At 26.0% G+C, this 18,688-nt stretch overlaps 2 protein-coding genes across 5 annotated transcripts; both read right to left on the reverse strand.

The window, feature by feature from the left end:
- Window positions 1-1,006: 1,006 nt before the first annotated feature.
- Window positions 1,007-9,197, reverse strand: LOC114121021 (uncharacterized). Its single transcript, XM_050205299.1, is given in 20 exon segments — window positions 1,007-1,305; window positions 3,082-3,158; window positions 3,241-3,299; window positions 3,452-3,537; window positions 3,599-3,727; window positions 3,815-3,940; window positions 4,001-4,220; window positions 4,337-4,463; window positions 4,549-4,756; window positions 4,830-5,098; window positions 5,204-5,491; window positions 5,553-5,657; window positions 5,739-5,849; window positions 5,924-5,958; window positions 6,028-6,365; window positions 6,459-6,679; window positions 6,887-7,138; window positions 7,141-7,179; window positions 7,275-7,674; window positions 8,253-9,197. Coding segments are annotated over 19 exon segments (3,147 nt in total). The 5' UTR covers window positions 7,630-7,674; window positions 8,253-9,197; the 3' UTR covers window positions 1,007-1,203.
- A 199-nt stretch (window positions 9,198-9,396) lies between these two features.
- Window positions 9,397-17,879, reverse strand: LOC114121011 (uncharacterized). Of its 4 annotated transcripts, none has more exons than XM_050205309.1 (4): window positions 17,574-17,879; window positions 15,446-15,532; window positions 13,046-13,111; window positions 9,397-12,962 (listed from the first exon to the last, which is right to left on the reverse strand). In XM_050205309.1, exon 4 carries the CDS (start codon window positions 12,904-12,906, stop codon window positions 11,719-11,721), a length of 1,188 nt encoding a protein of 395 aa, XP_050061266.1. In that variant the 5' UTR covers window positions 12,907-12,962; window positions 13,046-13,111; window positions 15,446-15,532; window positions 17,574-17,879; the 3' UTR covers window positions 9,397-11,718. The 4 variants fall into 4 exon arrangements, with proteins under 4 accessions (XP_050061266.1, XP_050061267.1, XP_027838946.1 ...); XM_050205310.1 differs by having other exon boundaries at window positions 13,041-13,111; XM_027983145.2 differs by lacking the exon at window positions 15,446-15,532.
- Between the last annotated feature and the right edge of the window lie 809 nt (window positions 17,880-18,688).

Raw genomic sequence — 18,688 nt, forward strand, 5'->3', positions numbered from 1 at the left:
TTATCGTAACTTTGAATTTTTTATGCATATTTCAATTTAAAAATCTTTTAGAGCATTAATAAGTACAAACAGATATGGACAAGTATTTAAAAAATATAAATTGAAACGTAAGTTGAAAATGATTACTTAAGGCCAAATTACTAAAGGATATGATGCATCTTCATTCTTCATCAATTATACATCAGAACTAAGAACAAAGAAAAAGTTGCTAATTTTTTATTTTTTAGAAGCATTATTGCAACTAATGTTGCACCTAATATGAATAAACATTTTCATATTTGTTTAGATCGATGAAAACTAATCCAAAAGTATAACAAAATCATTTTAAACTTCGGTAATGTCATCTCTGTACATTTCAAACAGCTTGAGAGAGTTTACACAATTACTTCAAGTAGACATTATGTTGACCCAAGAAAGTTTATCTCCACCAATTTTTTTTTTCAATTATCATTTATCACTGAGATCACACATAAAATATATTAATTATTAGTAAAAATTGGGAATATAATAATATATACATAACTCATTGGATTACCCATGCAACATTAAAATTTTTCAAATATCAAACTATTTTATACTATAATGTTTTATGCAATTATTATATACAAACTACTGGTAACTAGACATACATAAAAAAAAACATAACTCAGTATCTATAGCTGACACTTAATCATTTTATAAAATTTATATACACAATAAAAAATAACAACCTCCATAAACAATAAACTCTCGTAATAAATTAATGAACCTATCACTGTAACAAGCCATTAATTATTAAATTTACTATTTTTATTTATAAAAGTTATGTTTGTAAATATATATATATACTGAAAAATTAATTGTTAACTATATCCTTTAAAAAAAAATAGGTAATGTGATGGGTGTTGTTGCTATTGAAGAATCAATTACTCGTTCAGAAATAATTTCTAGTTTAAATTAATATTATTATTACTGTAAACTATATTAAAACAATTTTAATTTTTGAGTAACCAACAAATGAAATACATTTGAAAAATATGGGCTACCTTTATTTACAAAATCCAAAAAACTAAAATTTAAACATAACATGTATGTAAATCAAATAAGTAATATAAATTTGTTTAAATAAAATTATATGATATTAATAATATTTTTGAACATAATATTTATAAAAACCAAAATAAAATAATATATTTAAGTATACCTATGAGATCAGTTATCAGGTTACTTGATGACTGTTCGATGATAGTCACTTATTTTATCACCACTTGATTTTTCCATCATTTTTTCCACTTCAATTTGCGTATTTTGGTGGATGTTGCAAGTCTAACAGATAAAAATAAAGTACAAACTATTAACTAGGATAATGTATAGATAAAGAATAATTTAATAGAGTATAACTTTAAGTGTATTATTAAAATATTAATAGTTAGGTAATTTATTTATTTACTTATACTTAATGAATTATTGTGATAATAGTTAAAAAATAATATCAGTGGCGTATACAAGGGGGGTGTTTGGTGGATATGACACCCCCTTTGAGCCGTATCATATATTACATTATTATTACATATATTATATTACAAAAAATATACAATTAAAATAAAAGTTTTAGTTTATACGTATTATATATAATATTTAATTTTTATAATTAACACCCCCCTTCAGAAAATCTTAGCTACGCCACTGAATAATATCATTATTAAATATTTAAAATCAATTTTATTACAAACACATATTTATCCAATACCCACTTAAATATTGATTAAATAACACTAAAACCAACTGACTAAATAACTAAAACAAAAAACTAATGTTTTGCATTTAAAATGTATATTATATTACCAAACATTAAAACACCTAAAAATTTAAATTTAACTTATATAAGTATTTATTTTTATTTGCGTTCTGATTTTGTGTAAGCAAAATTTATTTTAACATTAAACAAAATATTTTATTGAAAATTAAGACTTAAATCAATCCATTCAGATTCAGAAACATAATATGAATTTAAGTAACAGTTCAAGTATTTAAACATTATGATACCTAAATTATTTGATGATTAATATCAACTATAAACATGTATTTAAAATAATACTGATAAAATGTGATTGAATTATAACTACTAATAGCCTAAACTTTATAAATTATAAAAAATAGGTAATAGGTACTAAGAATTTTACTTATACCTACAGTGTATAAACAAAAATAAAAACTTTAATGTTTTATTTTATCTGATTTAAATCTAATGTACCACACTACTTAATACAACATGATTTTTTAACATTGTTACAAAAAGCTAATAGAAAAAAAACATTGATTTAAATGTAAAATGTTGAAGTATTGATTTTGAAAATAATTATAATAAATTGCAATTAAAAAAATTAATTTTAAACTTAACAAAATTATTATACTTAAATGTGCGTTTCAACAATAATATTAATATTTGTTTTAACTAAATATTTGTTTTAATACAAAATTTTATAATAATAATTAGTATAGTATATAATAATTTATAAGTTATAATATTATAGGTATTTGAATAGGTTATAAAATTACTACTTATATTTTTTTTTTATGAAAACCAAAATATTTCATAAAAACTCAAGTAAAAAGAAAGATGTTTGTTTAAAATATATATTTTTTTATAATAATTTTTAATAGAAAAAAAATGTACAGGTTTAACAATATTTGTTTTGTCTTATAGAGACAAGAAAAATACTAATTTCTTAAACTTAAAGAGTGGTTTTGAATGAAAATTAGATTAGTTTAAACTTTAGAGTTAGATAATATGTACACAGCTCCAAGTTATATAAAAAAAAAAAATGAGCTTAAAATATTCACCCAATTTTTTAGTTTTTTCTAGTGAAATTAAAACTACAAAAATAACTTAATACTATAAACTAACACAAAATTAATAGTTAAAGTGCGTTAAATTAAAAATAGTTATAAATAGTATGACTTGTTGCATTTTTAATTTATTGACAATTTAATTAAAAAATAAAAATATTTACATGACTTATAAGTACTTAATTATTTTTCTTTTATAAATATTTTTAAATGTATTTATAAATAAATCTTAATAATTGTATATTATGTTACTTTTGATTGTTCATTATCATTATCTGGAACTTCCAGGTGAACTTTTGACTGGCATAACTTTTCTAGCACAGCAATACCTTAAAAATAAAATTATTATTATAAACTTTAAACTTTTGAAGTGAATTAATATCTACTTTAGGTTTTAATAATAGTCCTTACCTTCTCCTCTGTTGTTACCATATTTATTTTCCCATGCATCAAAAAGAATATTATAATATCTGAAGCCAAAAAAGTATTTATGATACTCAAAAGATGAAGTGGTTGGAAATATTTTTTGAAAACTAAAATTATAAAAATCTTTGTAGTATATTTACCTTAATTACCTAAGTTATAATTATAACTAAAAATAATGAATTGATGAAATACATACGAGCCAATTTGTGTAAGTTCGTCTTCATATATACACAGATGCCGAATATCATCTGGTAATAGATTATCTAATATGCTATCAATATACTAAAAAAATATAAAGTCTATAATTAATTGATACTTATAATTGTAGTTAACAGTTTAGTACTTCTTCTCTAGATTTAACATTTTTAAAATATTCTTGTTTTTCTTTTTCTTTAACAGATAAATTGAATGTATATAATCTCTTATCATAACATAATGGGGTTTTGACACCTAATACCTTGAGTAAAGTATTCTAAACAAATAATTTAATTTAATAAAAATATTTATTGAAATTAATTATTGAATTAAATAATATTTGTCTAAACTAATTAAAACTCACATGTGTACTACGGGACATTTTGTTTGGGATATGATAGCCAGCCATATTCAATAGATCTTTCACTAATGGTCCTTTGACAGCTAAGTCAACTGGAGAAGATGAATGCAATGAAGGAGATATATTTACCTAATATTTAATATAAAACCGTTCAATAATTCAATGTTATAATCATACAATGTCAATTACCTCTAATATCCAAGGCTTAAGATATTCATCGAACAAAACATCTATTCCAAATAACTCGTATGCGTTATATCTATTGCTCAGATTTGAACGACATATCTGACTCATAGGTAATTCACCACTAATGACAGTTTTTACTACCACATCTTTTAAGCTATCCCACAAATTTTTAACATCAATATTGCGTTCTTTCTCCATATATGTCCATAATGATCGTAATGTCCTAAGTCATTGTAATTATTTAATAGTCATTAGATTTTTTTTAAATATAAATCCTAACATTAAATCTAAAATAAATACACTTGAATACTTAATACAATATATAGGTATATTGTTTACCATTTATGACCTTGGCATGCATCAGCATCTTCATTTTCAGTATAATGGCTACTAAGTCTGTTTATACTATAGTTTGTTAAATGCATATATCGATCACATATTGTGGTAAGATTAGATGAATACTTAACTATATAAAATACATAGTAATATATAATAATCAAAATTGTATAAAATATGTGATGGTCACAATCATAAAACAAAAATTATTATACCTGAAGCAAACCGTACAAGCCCATTATCATAAAGATATAGACGAAGTGGATTGATTGATGTGATGAGTATATAAAGTCTTAAATCAAATTTGGTATCATTGATTAAGTATGGATTATCTATGTATCTCTGTACAACTAAAGGTACTTTCTTTGGTATTTGACCCCATTTTGATATAACACGAATTCCAGTTCCTCTATATGATGCTGGCTGTTGATTAAGAAAAAAAATCCAAAATCAGAAGTTTTATCATTATTTTGAGCAATAATATTAAAAACAATACTGGTTTAACAATCCATTTTTCTTTATCATTTTTCTCCCAAACTTGTCGTAAAGTTTTAGCTTGTCTAGGTAATATATATGAAATGGGTATGAAGCCAAATTGTTCTTTACCATATTTTAACCTTAATCTATTCAAGTTTTTCCATAACTTATCTTTGCGACCAATTTCAAAAGTACCAGGAAAATGGTTAAGTTTCTGCTGTTCCCGAAGTGTTTTGAAACAAAATGATTTCATATGCTTACCCCAAGTTCCAACCCAATCATTAGACTCTTAAAAATAATAATAAGAAAAACCAAAACAGTAACTATTATTATTATTAAAATTTGTAAAATACAAAAAGAGTAAAATGTAAAATAAAGTATAGGTACACTCACGAGATCGAGGTAACAATGGTACCATCATTAATTCATTTGGTGGAGGAACTACGCCACAGAAAGCATCAACAATAGGAGGTGTAACACCATAGTCAGTTTGTAAAGAAATGGGACTTTGATTAATTTTTTCAGTTACAACAGAAGGATCAGTAGCATTTTGAACTAAACAATCTTCACCCCTAACAAGTTTAAAACCACTATTTTGAATCGTTCGCCGTACAACAATTGGGGTTATAGAACTTAGTTTCCACTTTAATATATTATGCAAAGATAATGGAAATGATTCACCTATAATAATAATTATTGAAAAATAATAATTTTAATCTAAATAATTATTAAATAAAAATACCTTTAATATCATGTGAATAAAATCGTATGTATGGTGGCATATAAGAAAATAAACTAGGTCTTAAGGCTGAATGATAATCAATATTACCACTCTGTTTTTGAGCACCTGTAATTTTTAATATTTTCAAAGTTATCATTATAATACAGGTATACTGTTTACATTAAATTTTTATTTGAAACATAATACCTGAAAACAAGTGATTAAAAACTATTTTAATTGGTTCTTTAATTATAAAATCTTGTTCTATACTCTTGTTAAGGGTTTGCATAACTGGAGATTCTAAGCTTTTTCGAACATCTATTATAGAAACAGAATGTAATTTAATATTAACATATACATATGTATTAAGACAAATTTTAGTCAATATTTACTTTCTGATGTTAAGTCCACATGTGTTTTTAATGAACTGAAATTAAATATTACAAGAATTAGATTTAAAAATAAAATGATTATGTTTAATTTATTTTACCCTTACTTAAAAGGAAATGCAGTTATGTCATTTATATTATCAGATAATTTTGATTTTTCAAAGATATCAGTATTAAGTAATAATTCTGGTTTTTGACTTGTTTGTTCTAGAATTTGTTTATCTTTTTTAGTTACCATTAATGATTCTTTTACCTTAGAATTATCTGTAATATTTTTAATAGATATAAATGTTTCTTTTGATTCGACAGGCACAAATGTAGCTCTTCGTACATGATTTGGAGTATCCATTAGATCTTTATTCTTTGGATTTGTATGATTAAAATGACTATCTGTGTTTGAAGAAGAGCATCCTATATGTTGAATACAATTTGTAGAAATAGGCGCCTTTGGAGAAACCATTGATAGTATATAAAAAAAATGATTGTTTATAACTTAAAATATTGATGAATAAAAAATTATTTTTACTTCAATACTTACCATGTCCTGACAATAAGTAGGCACAAGTCTTGTATGCATATCATAGTTTTTAATTGATGAATAATTAAATTGATCAATACTTTTTAATTCATCTTCGTCTATACAGTTTTCATTTTCTTCCCATTGTCTTGAATTATTATTATATTGAAAAAAATCATTATATCTATCATTCTGTTTAATTTCATAAATAGATAGTGTTGGATAATCTTTCTTTTTATTGCCTTGAAAAAAAAAATTGGCATTTTATTATTCAGATATTCATAAAACTATGTAAATTTTAACTTTTTTATTTTAAAAAATTCAATCTTTTCTTTGTAGAATGTAATATATAATATGACACATTATTAATCAATAATATAAATTTTAGTAAAAAAAAAAAAAAATTTAATTATCTAAATAGGTAACTAAAAATTACTGATCTTATTTACCTAATGAATTAGAATATCTGGAAAATCTATTTGAGTAGTTTAAATTGTTTAACGTAGGATCAGTATCCAAAATTAAATAAGGATTTAATTTTAGCTGTTTTTCTGAACTATGATCCGCTGTTTGATGTAAGTTTGTATGAAGAGTTTGTAAACGATTTATAGGACACCAATGTTCTTCAGTACTATCTGATAAAAATACATTATGTTCTTGGTAGGTATCAAATGTTTGAGATCTTTTTATTCCATTCATATAACATTGCAAACAGAGCAAGAAACATTTTCTGGTACAATTCCTACATTTGATAGATTATTAACCAACAGTATACATTATGAGTTTAAAATAAGTATTTTTCAAGAAATTAATTTAAAAATTAATTTTCTCATTTACCTAATGAATGAGAATATCTAGATAATGCATTTGAGTATTTTAAATCGTCCAATGTAGGATCAGTATCCAAAATCAAATAAGGACTTAATTTTAACTGTCTCTCTGAACTATGATCCACTGTTTGATGAAAGTTGGTATGAAGAGTTTGTAAACAATCTTTAGGACATAGACATTCTTTAGTCCTATCTGATAAAAATACTTTATGTTCTTGGTGGGTATCAAATGTTTGAGATCTTTTTATTCCATTCATATAAACATTGCAAACAGAGCAAGAAACATTTTCTGGTACATTTTCTTTATGATTAGAATTATTGACAATCTGTTTAGTTAATATTGGGTATGATCTATTGTTCATCTCCTATTAACTTGTTTATTGCTACAAAATAATCATTAGATTTGTCTGTAAAATGAATAGCATAATAAAAAATTAAAATATAAAGATCATAATAAAAATATATTAGAATATAAAACCATGTTATAAATCTTAACTTAAAAAAAAATACTATCATTTAAAAATATGTTATTGAACAATATAGAAGAGTATGTAAGGTAAAATGTTTATAAATAAACAGTAAACTGGGCATAATATTGAATAGGTACTTTGACTTATACCAATTAGCACTCTATAATTTAAAGAATAACATTAACAAATGTTATAGTTAAAATTATTTAATTGAGAAATGTCTTTTAGAATTCTTTATGAAATTCAATAAAAATTATTATATTTATAGGAAATCAATTAGTATGTTAACATTAAACATAATATATACCATATTATTAAATGAAAGTAAACAAGTAGGTATTTGTAATATGTTGATTAAAATTTCGAATTATCTTATAAATCTCGTTACAACGAATTGTTGGTTTATGCTCTTGACATAACGAATTTCCGAACTTCCGTAACATAGTTATATCGCGAGTTGATTATAATCTATAATAATATTGTTAAGTGTAACTAGTACTTGACTAGGTACTTACAATGATACGATGTAGGACTGTCAGGTATAGATGTTGTAGCAGGCACCCACTGCGAACTCGCAATCGATGTAAAACCAATTTTAAGATTAAAAAAAATAATTTATTCAAACATTCTGTAACACATAAAAAATTTGAGTTTTATTTAAACAAGTGTACATCGTAAAAAGAGCTATATTAACTAGGAAATAGACTAAGGAAAACATGTGAAAAAACTCACTATGGATACGATTACGATGGTAGGTAATACACAATAATAATAAATTGTTCGACTAAACTTTAACGAATACGGGCGGGACCTTTTTCCTCCAAAAACGAGATACCGTTTTCCTCCAAAAAAAAAAAGTAGGTTTCCATTTTTCTCCACATTATTTTTGACTAAAATTATGTCTATTTTCCTCCAATATTTTAGTCAGAGTTGTAGTGTTGCGTTCCGTATTATAAAAATAGAGTATGGCTAGGATCACATTTTGCTACCCCTTACTAATTTATTAACTTATTTATTGATTGATGCATTTTTATCGACGTGCCTACTTTTTTATTATGTTTATTCTCTTTTTACTATATTTTATATTTTACATATTGTCTACTTACGTTATCACCAATCCCTTATTATTAACTAATTTTTTATTATTATTTTATTTATTGATTGATGTATTTTTATCGACGTGAGTACTTTTTTATTATTATATTATTTTTTTTAGCCACCTGCCTAATTCAGCGCGTACGGTGTATTATTATATTATAATTATACTTTACCTAAATATTTGATTTGTTCTTTTATTTTTATTTAACATTCTGTAACGAATGACGATTTGATTATTTTATTTATTGGAGGAAAATGGATATATAACACACATTCAATAATATGAAATTGTTCATAATATCTGTGAATAATTTAACGTTGCCTCAGTTAGAAATGTTAAATATAAATTTGAGACAATTAGATGAAATAATTTTATAAACATAAAATTATATAACTAACTCGGACTTGATCAATACAATTATAAGTTTGTTATATGCACCATAAATGTCATTACGGTATATTGTATAATACATACTACTATTAAGATTTTTAAAAACTAAAATTATTAATGCATATCATTGTATTAGTGGAAAAATACATCAAACCAAAGATAAAATAGAATGCAATATGTAGATAAAAATGTACTCTGAATAACAATTAATATAAAAAAATGTATATTATAAAAAATGTATTCTGCATAACAATTAATATAAAAAAATGTATATTATAATATAATATATCGTTTAACAATGTTAGATATATTTTGATTACTTAACAAGTATTATAATAATACTTCAGCCTATTAACATACACAAGTTGAAATAGTCTCATTGCTAGCTCTAAGTATTGATATTTGATCATCACATAAGTACATTACATTACATTAAAATTTAATTTAAATATTTGTATAATTTAACTCAGTATAGCTAAGTGCATAATATTGCATATATATAACAGAAAATCACCTAGTACTTATTCTACATTTGTTATTAATTTTTCAATGATACACCATACAAGAGAAAGGCAATATTTTATATTTATTACTTATTCCTAAAGAACATCACCACACTCCAAATTTGCATTCAGCAGATACAGTATTGTGTTATTAGTTATAATATTTAAGTGAATTGTAATTTTTTGAGAACATAAACAATATATAAATATATAGTTTACATATAATATAATAAATATATATATATAAACTGAGTAAAAGTCAGTATTTAACAATATTTAAAAAAAAAATCAGTAATAAATATTTGTTACAGAAGGGAATTATAAATCAGCTGTAATGTAGATTAGAACAATTTAAAAGACTGAGTTTAAGTAATTATTATTTATTATAATTTTACATGGTATATAAATATACAATGCATGGAATGAATTAACTTATGATTTTATAGGTTTTCTTTTTAGTTTTTCAAAATAAAATACAAAGGTTATAGATTAATATTTAATTCTAACTTAACTTGCTTAAAAGGAAAAGTAATTATAAACATTTTAAAACTCATAAACAATATTGAAATTTACAATTACTGTTTAAGTTTTCTTTAAAATTAAAATAAAAAAAACCTAAGAGATTCACTAAATAATAATGTTATATTTAAATCTAAATTTAATAATAAGTACATTAATAATCTGTAACATTAAGTATACAGTATTTAAATTAATATTTTAGGAAACACAATGAATTATATTAGCGGTTCTCAAACTTTTTTTTTTTTGCGTACCACTTAAGTGTTTATTATTAATTAGTCACACTACACTATTTTTAATTTTTCGTTCTACACCATGCAGCCTTCCGCATACCACCATGTTGTCCAGTAATTCTCAACCTTTTTTTATTCATGTCACCTTTGACCCCTAGAATCAAATACTAGCCACCCTAACATCAAAATAATAAACAATCTTAGGTTTATATTTAAAAATTATTCTATTATTAAAAAAAAAAAAAAAAAATACAGTACACAGAAAACAACATTCAAAATATTGATATTAATATGAATATAATAATAGAATTTTTTGGCAAAAATTTATTTATTTTTAAATTTATTTTCCTTTTCTCTTTGATTTATCTTGTCACCCCTGAGCTGGGTTCATTTCACCCCGGTTGATGACTACTGATTTAGTCTTTCGCATACTACTAATGGTACACGTACCACAGTTTGAAAACCGCTGTATTATATTATAGAATTGTAAAACGAATAAGAACACATGCATGCATAATGTCTTACTAAGCCTAAAATTAAGTCATGTGAATATAATATTTTAATATACCTAATTATATATTTTATTCCAAAGTCAAAAATGATTTAACTTATTATTGATTTATTATTTACTAATACATAATAAAGAAAACTTGGAAATTTTTGTATCATGCATAAATATATTATTTATACTTATTATAGAAAATGCCCAAATTAATAAAACTTTATGTAATGTCAATTGAAAATAGCACTTTTAACTTACTTAAGTTTTTTTTTTAATATTCCCTCCCTTAATAAATAATACTGTGCATTTAATTTGTTACTCTTCAAAATGATTGATGTTTTATCAAACCTTTTTTTTAAATTCTTACAGTAAAACAATACTAAATATACTTGAATTAACACTTTACTTATTACAATACATTTTTATAAATTATAATTAGTTTAAGTTTTTATTTTGGATTAAGTGAAATTCTGTTAATTTAATTATCTAACTAAATAATAAAAAAAAAAAAAAAAAAAAAAAAAACAATAAAACACAATTCAAACCAACTTAATTCAGAATTTTTATATTAATTTAAATTCAAAAGAAATATTAAATAATATAATAAATCAAAACCTTACTAAGCATTTTTTACAGTATTAATTAAAATTATGTACTATTCCTGAAAAGATTTCAGCAAATTGATAAAATAATACTTATATAATTACAATAATCCATCTGTTTTTCATAAATTAATTATAAACAGTCCTCAAATTGTCCTTGATTGATAGCCCATCGACGTGTTTTTTCATCCCATGGACAACCATTTTTTCGAGCGTATCTTAAGCAATCATAGTGTCCATTCACTGCTGCCATATAACATGCATCTATATGCCATGGACAACCATTTTCGTGGGCATAACGGAGGCAATCTAAATGTCCAAATTTTGCAGAGCCATATGTTAAAAATGAATCCCAACCACATTTATTTTCATGCAAATACTTTAAACAATCCAAATTTCCATTTCTACCGGCGGCATGAGCCGTTTTATCATCAACCCCACATCCATGGGTAAAAGCATAAATTAAACAATCTAAATTTCCACTTTCAGCAGCACAAAAAGTAGTACATTCATCCCACGGACAACCATTTTCATGGGCATACATCAAAATATTCAAATGTCCATTAGTGGCAGCCACGCTGCATGTTTTTTTGTCCCATTCACACCCGTTTTCATGAGCATACTTTAAGCATTCTATATTGCCTTTTATTGCAGCTTTGGTACATGTTTCAATAGTCCACGGACAACCATTACTATGAGCATACATTAAACACTGCAACTCTCCACTACTTGCAGCCCATTTGCAAGTATCTTCAGCCCATGGACACCCATTTTCATGAGCGAATTTCAGACAGTCAAGATGTCCATTATGAGCAGCCAACATGCATGTTCTTTCATCCCAGGGACATCCATTTATGAATGCGTATTCCAAACAGTCAAAATGTCCAGAATTTGCAGCCCAGTTGGATGTATATTTGTCCCATGGGCATTTATTCTCATGAGCATATTTTAAGCATTCCAATTGGCCATGTTTTGCAGCAGTATAACATATGCTTCTATCCCACGGACAACCATTATTATGGGCAAATTTTAGACAATCTAAATCACCATTTTTTGCAGCTTTCATACAAACATCTTTATCCCATGAAAAACCTAATCTGTGAGCCATTTCTAAACAATCTAAATGCCCAACATCAGCAGCTATAGAACATACGTTAGTATCCAACTTACATTGATTTTTTTTTTGTCCTTTTAAGTATAGTATTAAAGTTACGCAACAAGGATGGATAACAATTTTAATTACATTATTTGGTGTAGTATTATACCAATACTTTTGCAATTCGTTACTTTCAAAATATGCTAGTTTTGATAAGGCAAACATAGTCAAATTTTAGTTTCCAAATGTCCAGATTTTTTTAAAATACTTGGTATATCAACCTAAAACATTAAATTAATCATCATTAATTAATGATACACATAGATTATTATGATAGAAATGTAATTATGATTAGAATACTTACTTTTGAATTATTGTTATTTATCGGCTAGCTTAAAATCAAATTGATTTCCACATCACATTGTATAATCTATAAATAAATACAAAATATAAACAAGTTAGAGGTTAGATTTGCATTAATAAAAGAGAAATAATTGTTAAAATTTAAAGAGTTAATTATACTCAAAATTAGATAAAAAATCCTCCCTCTTTATTAAAACACTACAGATTTTGTTAAAAACTAACAATAAACTGGTAGTTGGTATATTAATTAAAATTGTTTTATATTTTTAAGGAGTGCTTAATTATACAAGACTATTTCTAGTATAGACATCTGTGAATTATAGGTACATACAATTATTAAAAAATTAATTAATTTAAACAGAATTATAATGAACCATAATTAAGGAATAAAAAAAAGGTATAGAAAAATAAATACAAACAAATAAATTTTAACGACATTATACTCATAAGTTGTCGGTCCTGAGTCCTTGGATGTTTTATTTTCCAATAATGTAGTATACAAATAATAAACAAATTCTATTGTTTTGTTATCCCTGGATATACAATTTACTGCTTTTTCAAACATTTTATCAAACACGTGAGTATTTTAACTTAAAAACGTTTAATTCTTTTTTTTTTTACTTTATATATTTCAAACCAGGTAGTTTGGTTTATATTTTATTTTATATTAATTTTTCTTCCAGGCTCAATCAACATACCAGATACAATGAAATCGATGTACCTACCTATTGTAAAATATTTTGTTGTAGAAAACTCATAACTCTCTGATTTCAAAATAAATATTTTTAACACAGCTTTATCAAAATTCAATTGGTAATTATGAACAAGTTTGGGAATCATTTACTCCTGTCATCAAGAACTAAATAGTTAAATTGAAATTATACAAGTTTATTTCATGTGCCTCATCAATACTAATTACATCATTCCCGAATCTCCAAAAGGTTAATTTTGAATTTTTGATATTATAATATTAATGCTTGCTGGACAGTACCCATTAATTAATTTTGTTAAACTAATTTATAAGACTTTAATAGCTGTAAATTTTATTTTCAATCTTGGAAAAATCAAAATGTTTAACAATATATTATGATTAAGAAGAAACTTCAACTTGACTTCTCATCTATATTTAAAAAGAGAGCAATTTGTCTTTATATAAGCTTTAGATTTTTTTTAATTTTAACGTGTTTTAGATTTAATAAGTTAAAATAATTTTATACCTAATATTAAAATGCATCTATATAAGACATATTATACTAAATATACATTTATTCATTAACATTTTTATTTTCAAAATTAACAGCATTCTTTTACCTTTTTTTTTATTTACATTTTTGTTAATTGAATTAGGTTGTGTCCCTAGATTAGGTTAGGTATAGACAGAAACATATTTTCTATGTCTGAAAGTAAAATTTAACAGGTTAGCACAATTTTTATTATATTCTATTTGTAAGTTCATTATGTCATAAATACAAAAGAAAAATGAGTTACAATCAAATTATTGATATGAAATAGAGTAATTAAAAAAAATACAATGAAAAAAAGTTGAAAATCCCAATTATAATACAAATTTATATAAAAAATTGATTATTAAACTTTAAATTATTTACTTGTTATTATTATTATAAAATATGTATTTTAAAATTGAGTTAAAAGAACAATCTATTTTTTTTTAATCATTTTATGCAATAATATTTATAACTATTATTAATTAAAATTAAACCTAGGTTAATTTTAGATGTATAATTTATGTATTTATTAAATGAAATATACTTACCCAGTATTATGTATTTAGGTAAACTAAATTAATGATTAATTATTTTTATTTAGATATTTAAAAATATTCTTAAGTGCATCCCTGCTTTATGAAAATCCTATCAATATTTTAGAAGATTTTAATAATCGCCAAAAGTTAATAATTTATTAGGTATTGTGATCTATGCTAAAAAGCAGAAAAAAATTATTGTTAAATTACGTTAAACATAGTAGAAAAACTTGAAAAATATATTATAATAACTAATAAGATATTATTATGGTTGGTGTTGTTATATATTAGTAGGTATGTATTGTCAGAGAGCTATTTTTATGTGTCCTTATGTTTGATAAATGGCCATTAATAAATAATGTGTCCTATACTCAGTCCTATAAGAACTTTATCAACGGACAGAACAGCAAGCTACTCTGTCACTCGCTATGCAGAGTTCGGACTATAGCATTCCTTATTGAATTTGATAAATATATAAAGAATATATAGAAAAAATCAGAGATGCCAGAGACGGATTAACCAAAAAAGTAGTCTCCACAGATTCTGAATTTCATAATTCTATTGGTGTTATTAATTTTTTAAATTATATTAAAGAAATACAATTATTTAGTAATTTTTTCAAATTAAAAACCATCTTACTTTGTAACAAGCAGCTGAACACAGTTAAAATGTTTGCAACTACAAGGTACAAGGAGGGAGCTTTCTTCAATTCATTCACATCCTTAGCTATAGCCAAAATAAAAAAAAAAAAATTACTCAGACATAAAAAAATGTGTAAAACCTAAACTTCCATTGAGGCAACAAGATTGTTCAAATAAGGCTTAATAAAATTAAAATGTCAATATTTTTTTGACCTTCCCGTTAGATAGTTCTAGAAGATAACAGTTGGAACCACCTAGGAATAGGACACACATCAATCACCCATCGACATTTAATGACAAGAGAAAGCTGCCACCCAAATGTCTGACCTACAGTGTTCAACTGACTATCAAGTGTATCCTTACTGAATGCCGCAATCACCAAACAGAGCAAGTAGAAATTTTTCGCTTTATACATTAACATAAAATTCTCAGTCTGGACCCAAATAGATACACTTCTTAATATAATAATGTTTTTAAAAAAATTAAATTTTTTTCACAAAACATGAACTCTATTAAGTTATATACATATCTTAATGTAGGTATTATATGTTATAATATTTAAGTTACTATACCAATATAGCTGCTGTAGTGTTATTTGTTTTAAAATAAATAAATAAATAAAGTTAACAAATGTACAAAAACTGATGGTCAGACATTAGCCAGGGCGGCTATATTACCTAATAAAAGTTATGAGTGGCCCAGATTTGTGAAAAAACAATTCATGGCTTTTGCACCACGTTAATGCACCTGCCACAATTCATTGCTTGTTTGTGAATTTTTGGCCAAAAACAATACTGTAACAATGCCATAGTCTCCATATTTGCCAGACATATGGCTGCGTGTGACTTTCTTCTATTTCCAAAAATAAAGAAAACCTTCAAGGGCAGTCTTTTAACAACCATAGATGACATTAAAAGCACATTGCTCAAAAAAAAAAAGGTTATTTCAAAGATCGAGTTTGAGACGTGTTCCGACGATTGGAAGAAGCGACGGCACAAGTACATAATATCTAATGGAAACTATTTTGAAGACGACAACATTAATGTAGACGAATAAACAAAGGTGGGCGAGTTAATGAAAATAATCAGTGGTCCAGGGGTGGGGTTAAGACTTAAGAACCTTCTCCCTCGGAATTTCTCCAAGGCCACAGTACTCGTTCACGTCGGTACAACTGACGATATATTATAATGCATTAATGTAAACCACCCCCCCCCCAAATTTTTTTCTAGTTGCGCCACTGAAAATAATTAACAGTTAAAAGTTAAGCAAAAAATAAAACTAACTTAACTCAGTTAAAAGTTAATTTTTTTTCAAGTCATAATATTCATGTCATAAATTAAACTGGCATTTTAATTTATACAAACATTTACCAAGACGCTTAGCACTGTGTAAACATAAAATTTAAAATTTTTTATTATAATACATACTACATTGTTACTAGAAACTTATAGGCTATATCTATACATAAAAAAAATTTAAATTAACTGAACTGTAAAACAATGATAATTAACTATAAAAAGGCAATTTGAAACCATATAAAATTTAACTGAATAAGTTAAAAACAAAAATAACTAATTAGTGGAGTTGAAAAGTTAAAAAAAAATTGACTTTTTAACAAGTCAACGTCCACCATTGCGAGAATAAATTGATATTTTTTTCACACAACGAAAATGCCCATTATTTTATGAACACACTTCGTACCTATATAATAATTAAACCGCGTAACACAATATGGTTAGATATTCATATTATATTATTATAACACACATTACTTCCGAGTGTATATAGGTATTACTGTATTTTCAGTATACATTTTTTGGTGGAAAACACCTCAAACACAGACTTAATAATTACTCCACTACTCCCTTACGCCCGTCGCACCCACACGGCGCGCGCGCGCACACACACACTCACACAAAGACTTATGACGTTTTTCGGAAAAATCTCGAAACGACGAACAAAAAACGACATAGATACCTAATCGACATGCTAATCGCACGAGAGAGAGGGGCATCAATCGAAATACTTCGTCTACGAAGTCGAGTGCGATATGCGGACTCGGCGTCGTTCGTCATCAAACAGCACGAACGTAACACACTCATACTATTTTTCATAGTCACACTCACGTATAACGCGTAGCCGGGGACTCCGGTGTGGACTGCACTGCAAGCCGGTCGTCGGTGCGATTTCTGACGAATTAATATTCTCGTGTCGACGACGTGAAACGAAACGCAAAATCGTTCGGGACTGACGATCGATCGGACGGTGACTCGGTGACGCTCAACGGATATCCGCGATCGTCGAACAGTCGTAGAGAACAATAAGCGTCCGCAGCGAACTATGCAGCAGACGGAGAAGTCGTCATCGACGACCGGCGATCGTCGGTAGTCGCGCAGCCGCCGATCAACGGATTCCACGGTATTTCCTTCCGTCGCGACTGCGCTCGACTCGCACGACAGTTGTACGACACCTCGCACGGCAGTGTTAACTGTTGTGTTTTTTGTTTTGGACTTTTGGTCTACGACAGTTGTATTGATAAAACGTGTCCCGTTGTCGGAAAATCCGATAGTCAAAACGTACGAAACGTCTACACCCCGTCGGAATTCTCCAACAATGCAGTAGGTACTATATATAATATTGTTATAATAATTAGGAACGCCGAACGCCGCGGCGGAAATCGTTTACTCACACAGTCACACACGACGTTGTTAATATTATAATATTATGGAGTGTTCGATATTACGAGTTTGGAAACTGTACTGTTTATAATCAGACTAATCGAGACCAATAAACGATAATAACACAATAGAAATAGAGAATCACGGACCAAAGTCCGCGGATATAACATAGTATAATAATATGTTCATGGGCACGACAAATAAGATTATTATTTAATTAGGTACTATTATTATCATCGCTACGTGGAGACGGAATTGTTGCACGTTACTTGGTCTCAAAATAATAAATATATACCTAATCATCAAAAATAAAATAATATAATAATAATATTACAATACCTACCCGATTAATGGAGTTATTCAATATTTTGAACGCACCGCTGTGTTATCTATATTGCCCCGAGAAGGCATACGGAAATTAAAAATTTCCAAACTCATTGAACGCCTGTTATACACATTGTATACTTTAAGTTGGAAGTTTAAAACCTTTAATTTTAAGATCTACAATATTACAGGCCACTATCATAATGTTTTTTATAATCTCATAACATGGATTGCACGGA

This window comes from Aphis gossypii, chromosome X (assembly GCF_020184175.1).
Source record: "Aphis gossypii isolate Hap1 chromosome X, ASM2018417v2, whole genome shotgun sequence".
Taxonomy (NCBI): domain Eukaryota; kingdom Metazoa; phylum Arthropoda; class Insecta; order Hemiptera; family Aphididae; genus Aphis; species Aphis gossypii.

Bases quoted from the DNA above. Each gene is read 5' to 3' on its own strand.
- LOC114121011 (XM_027983145.2), bottom strand. From the start codon at position 12,906: ATGTTTGCCTTATCAAAACTAGCATATTTTGAAAGTAACGAATTGCAA.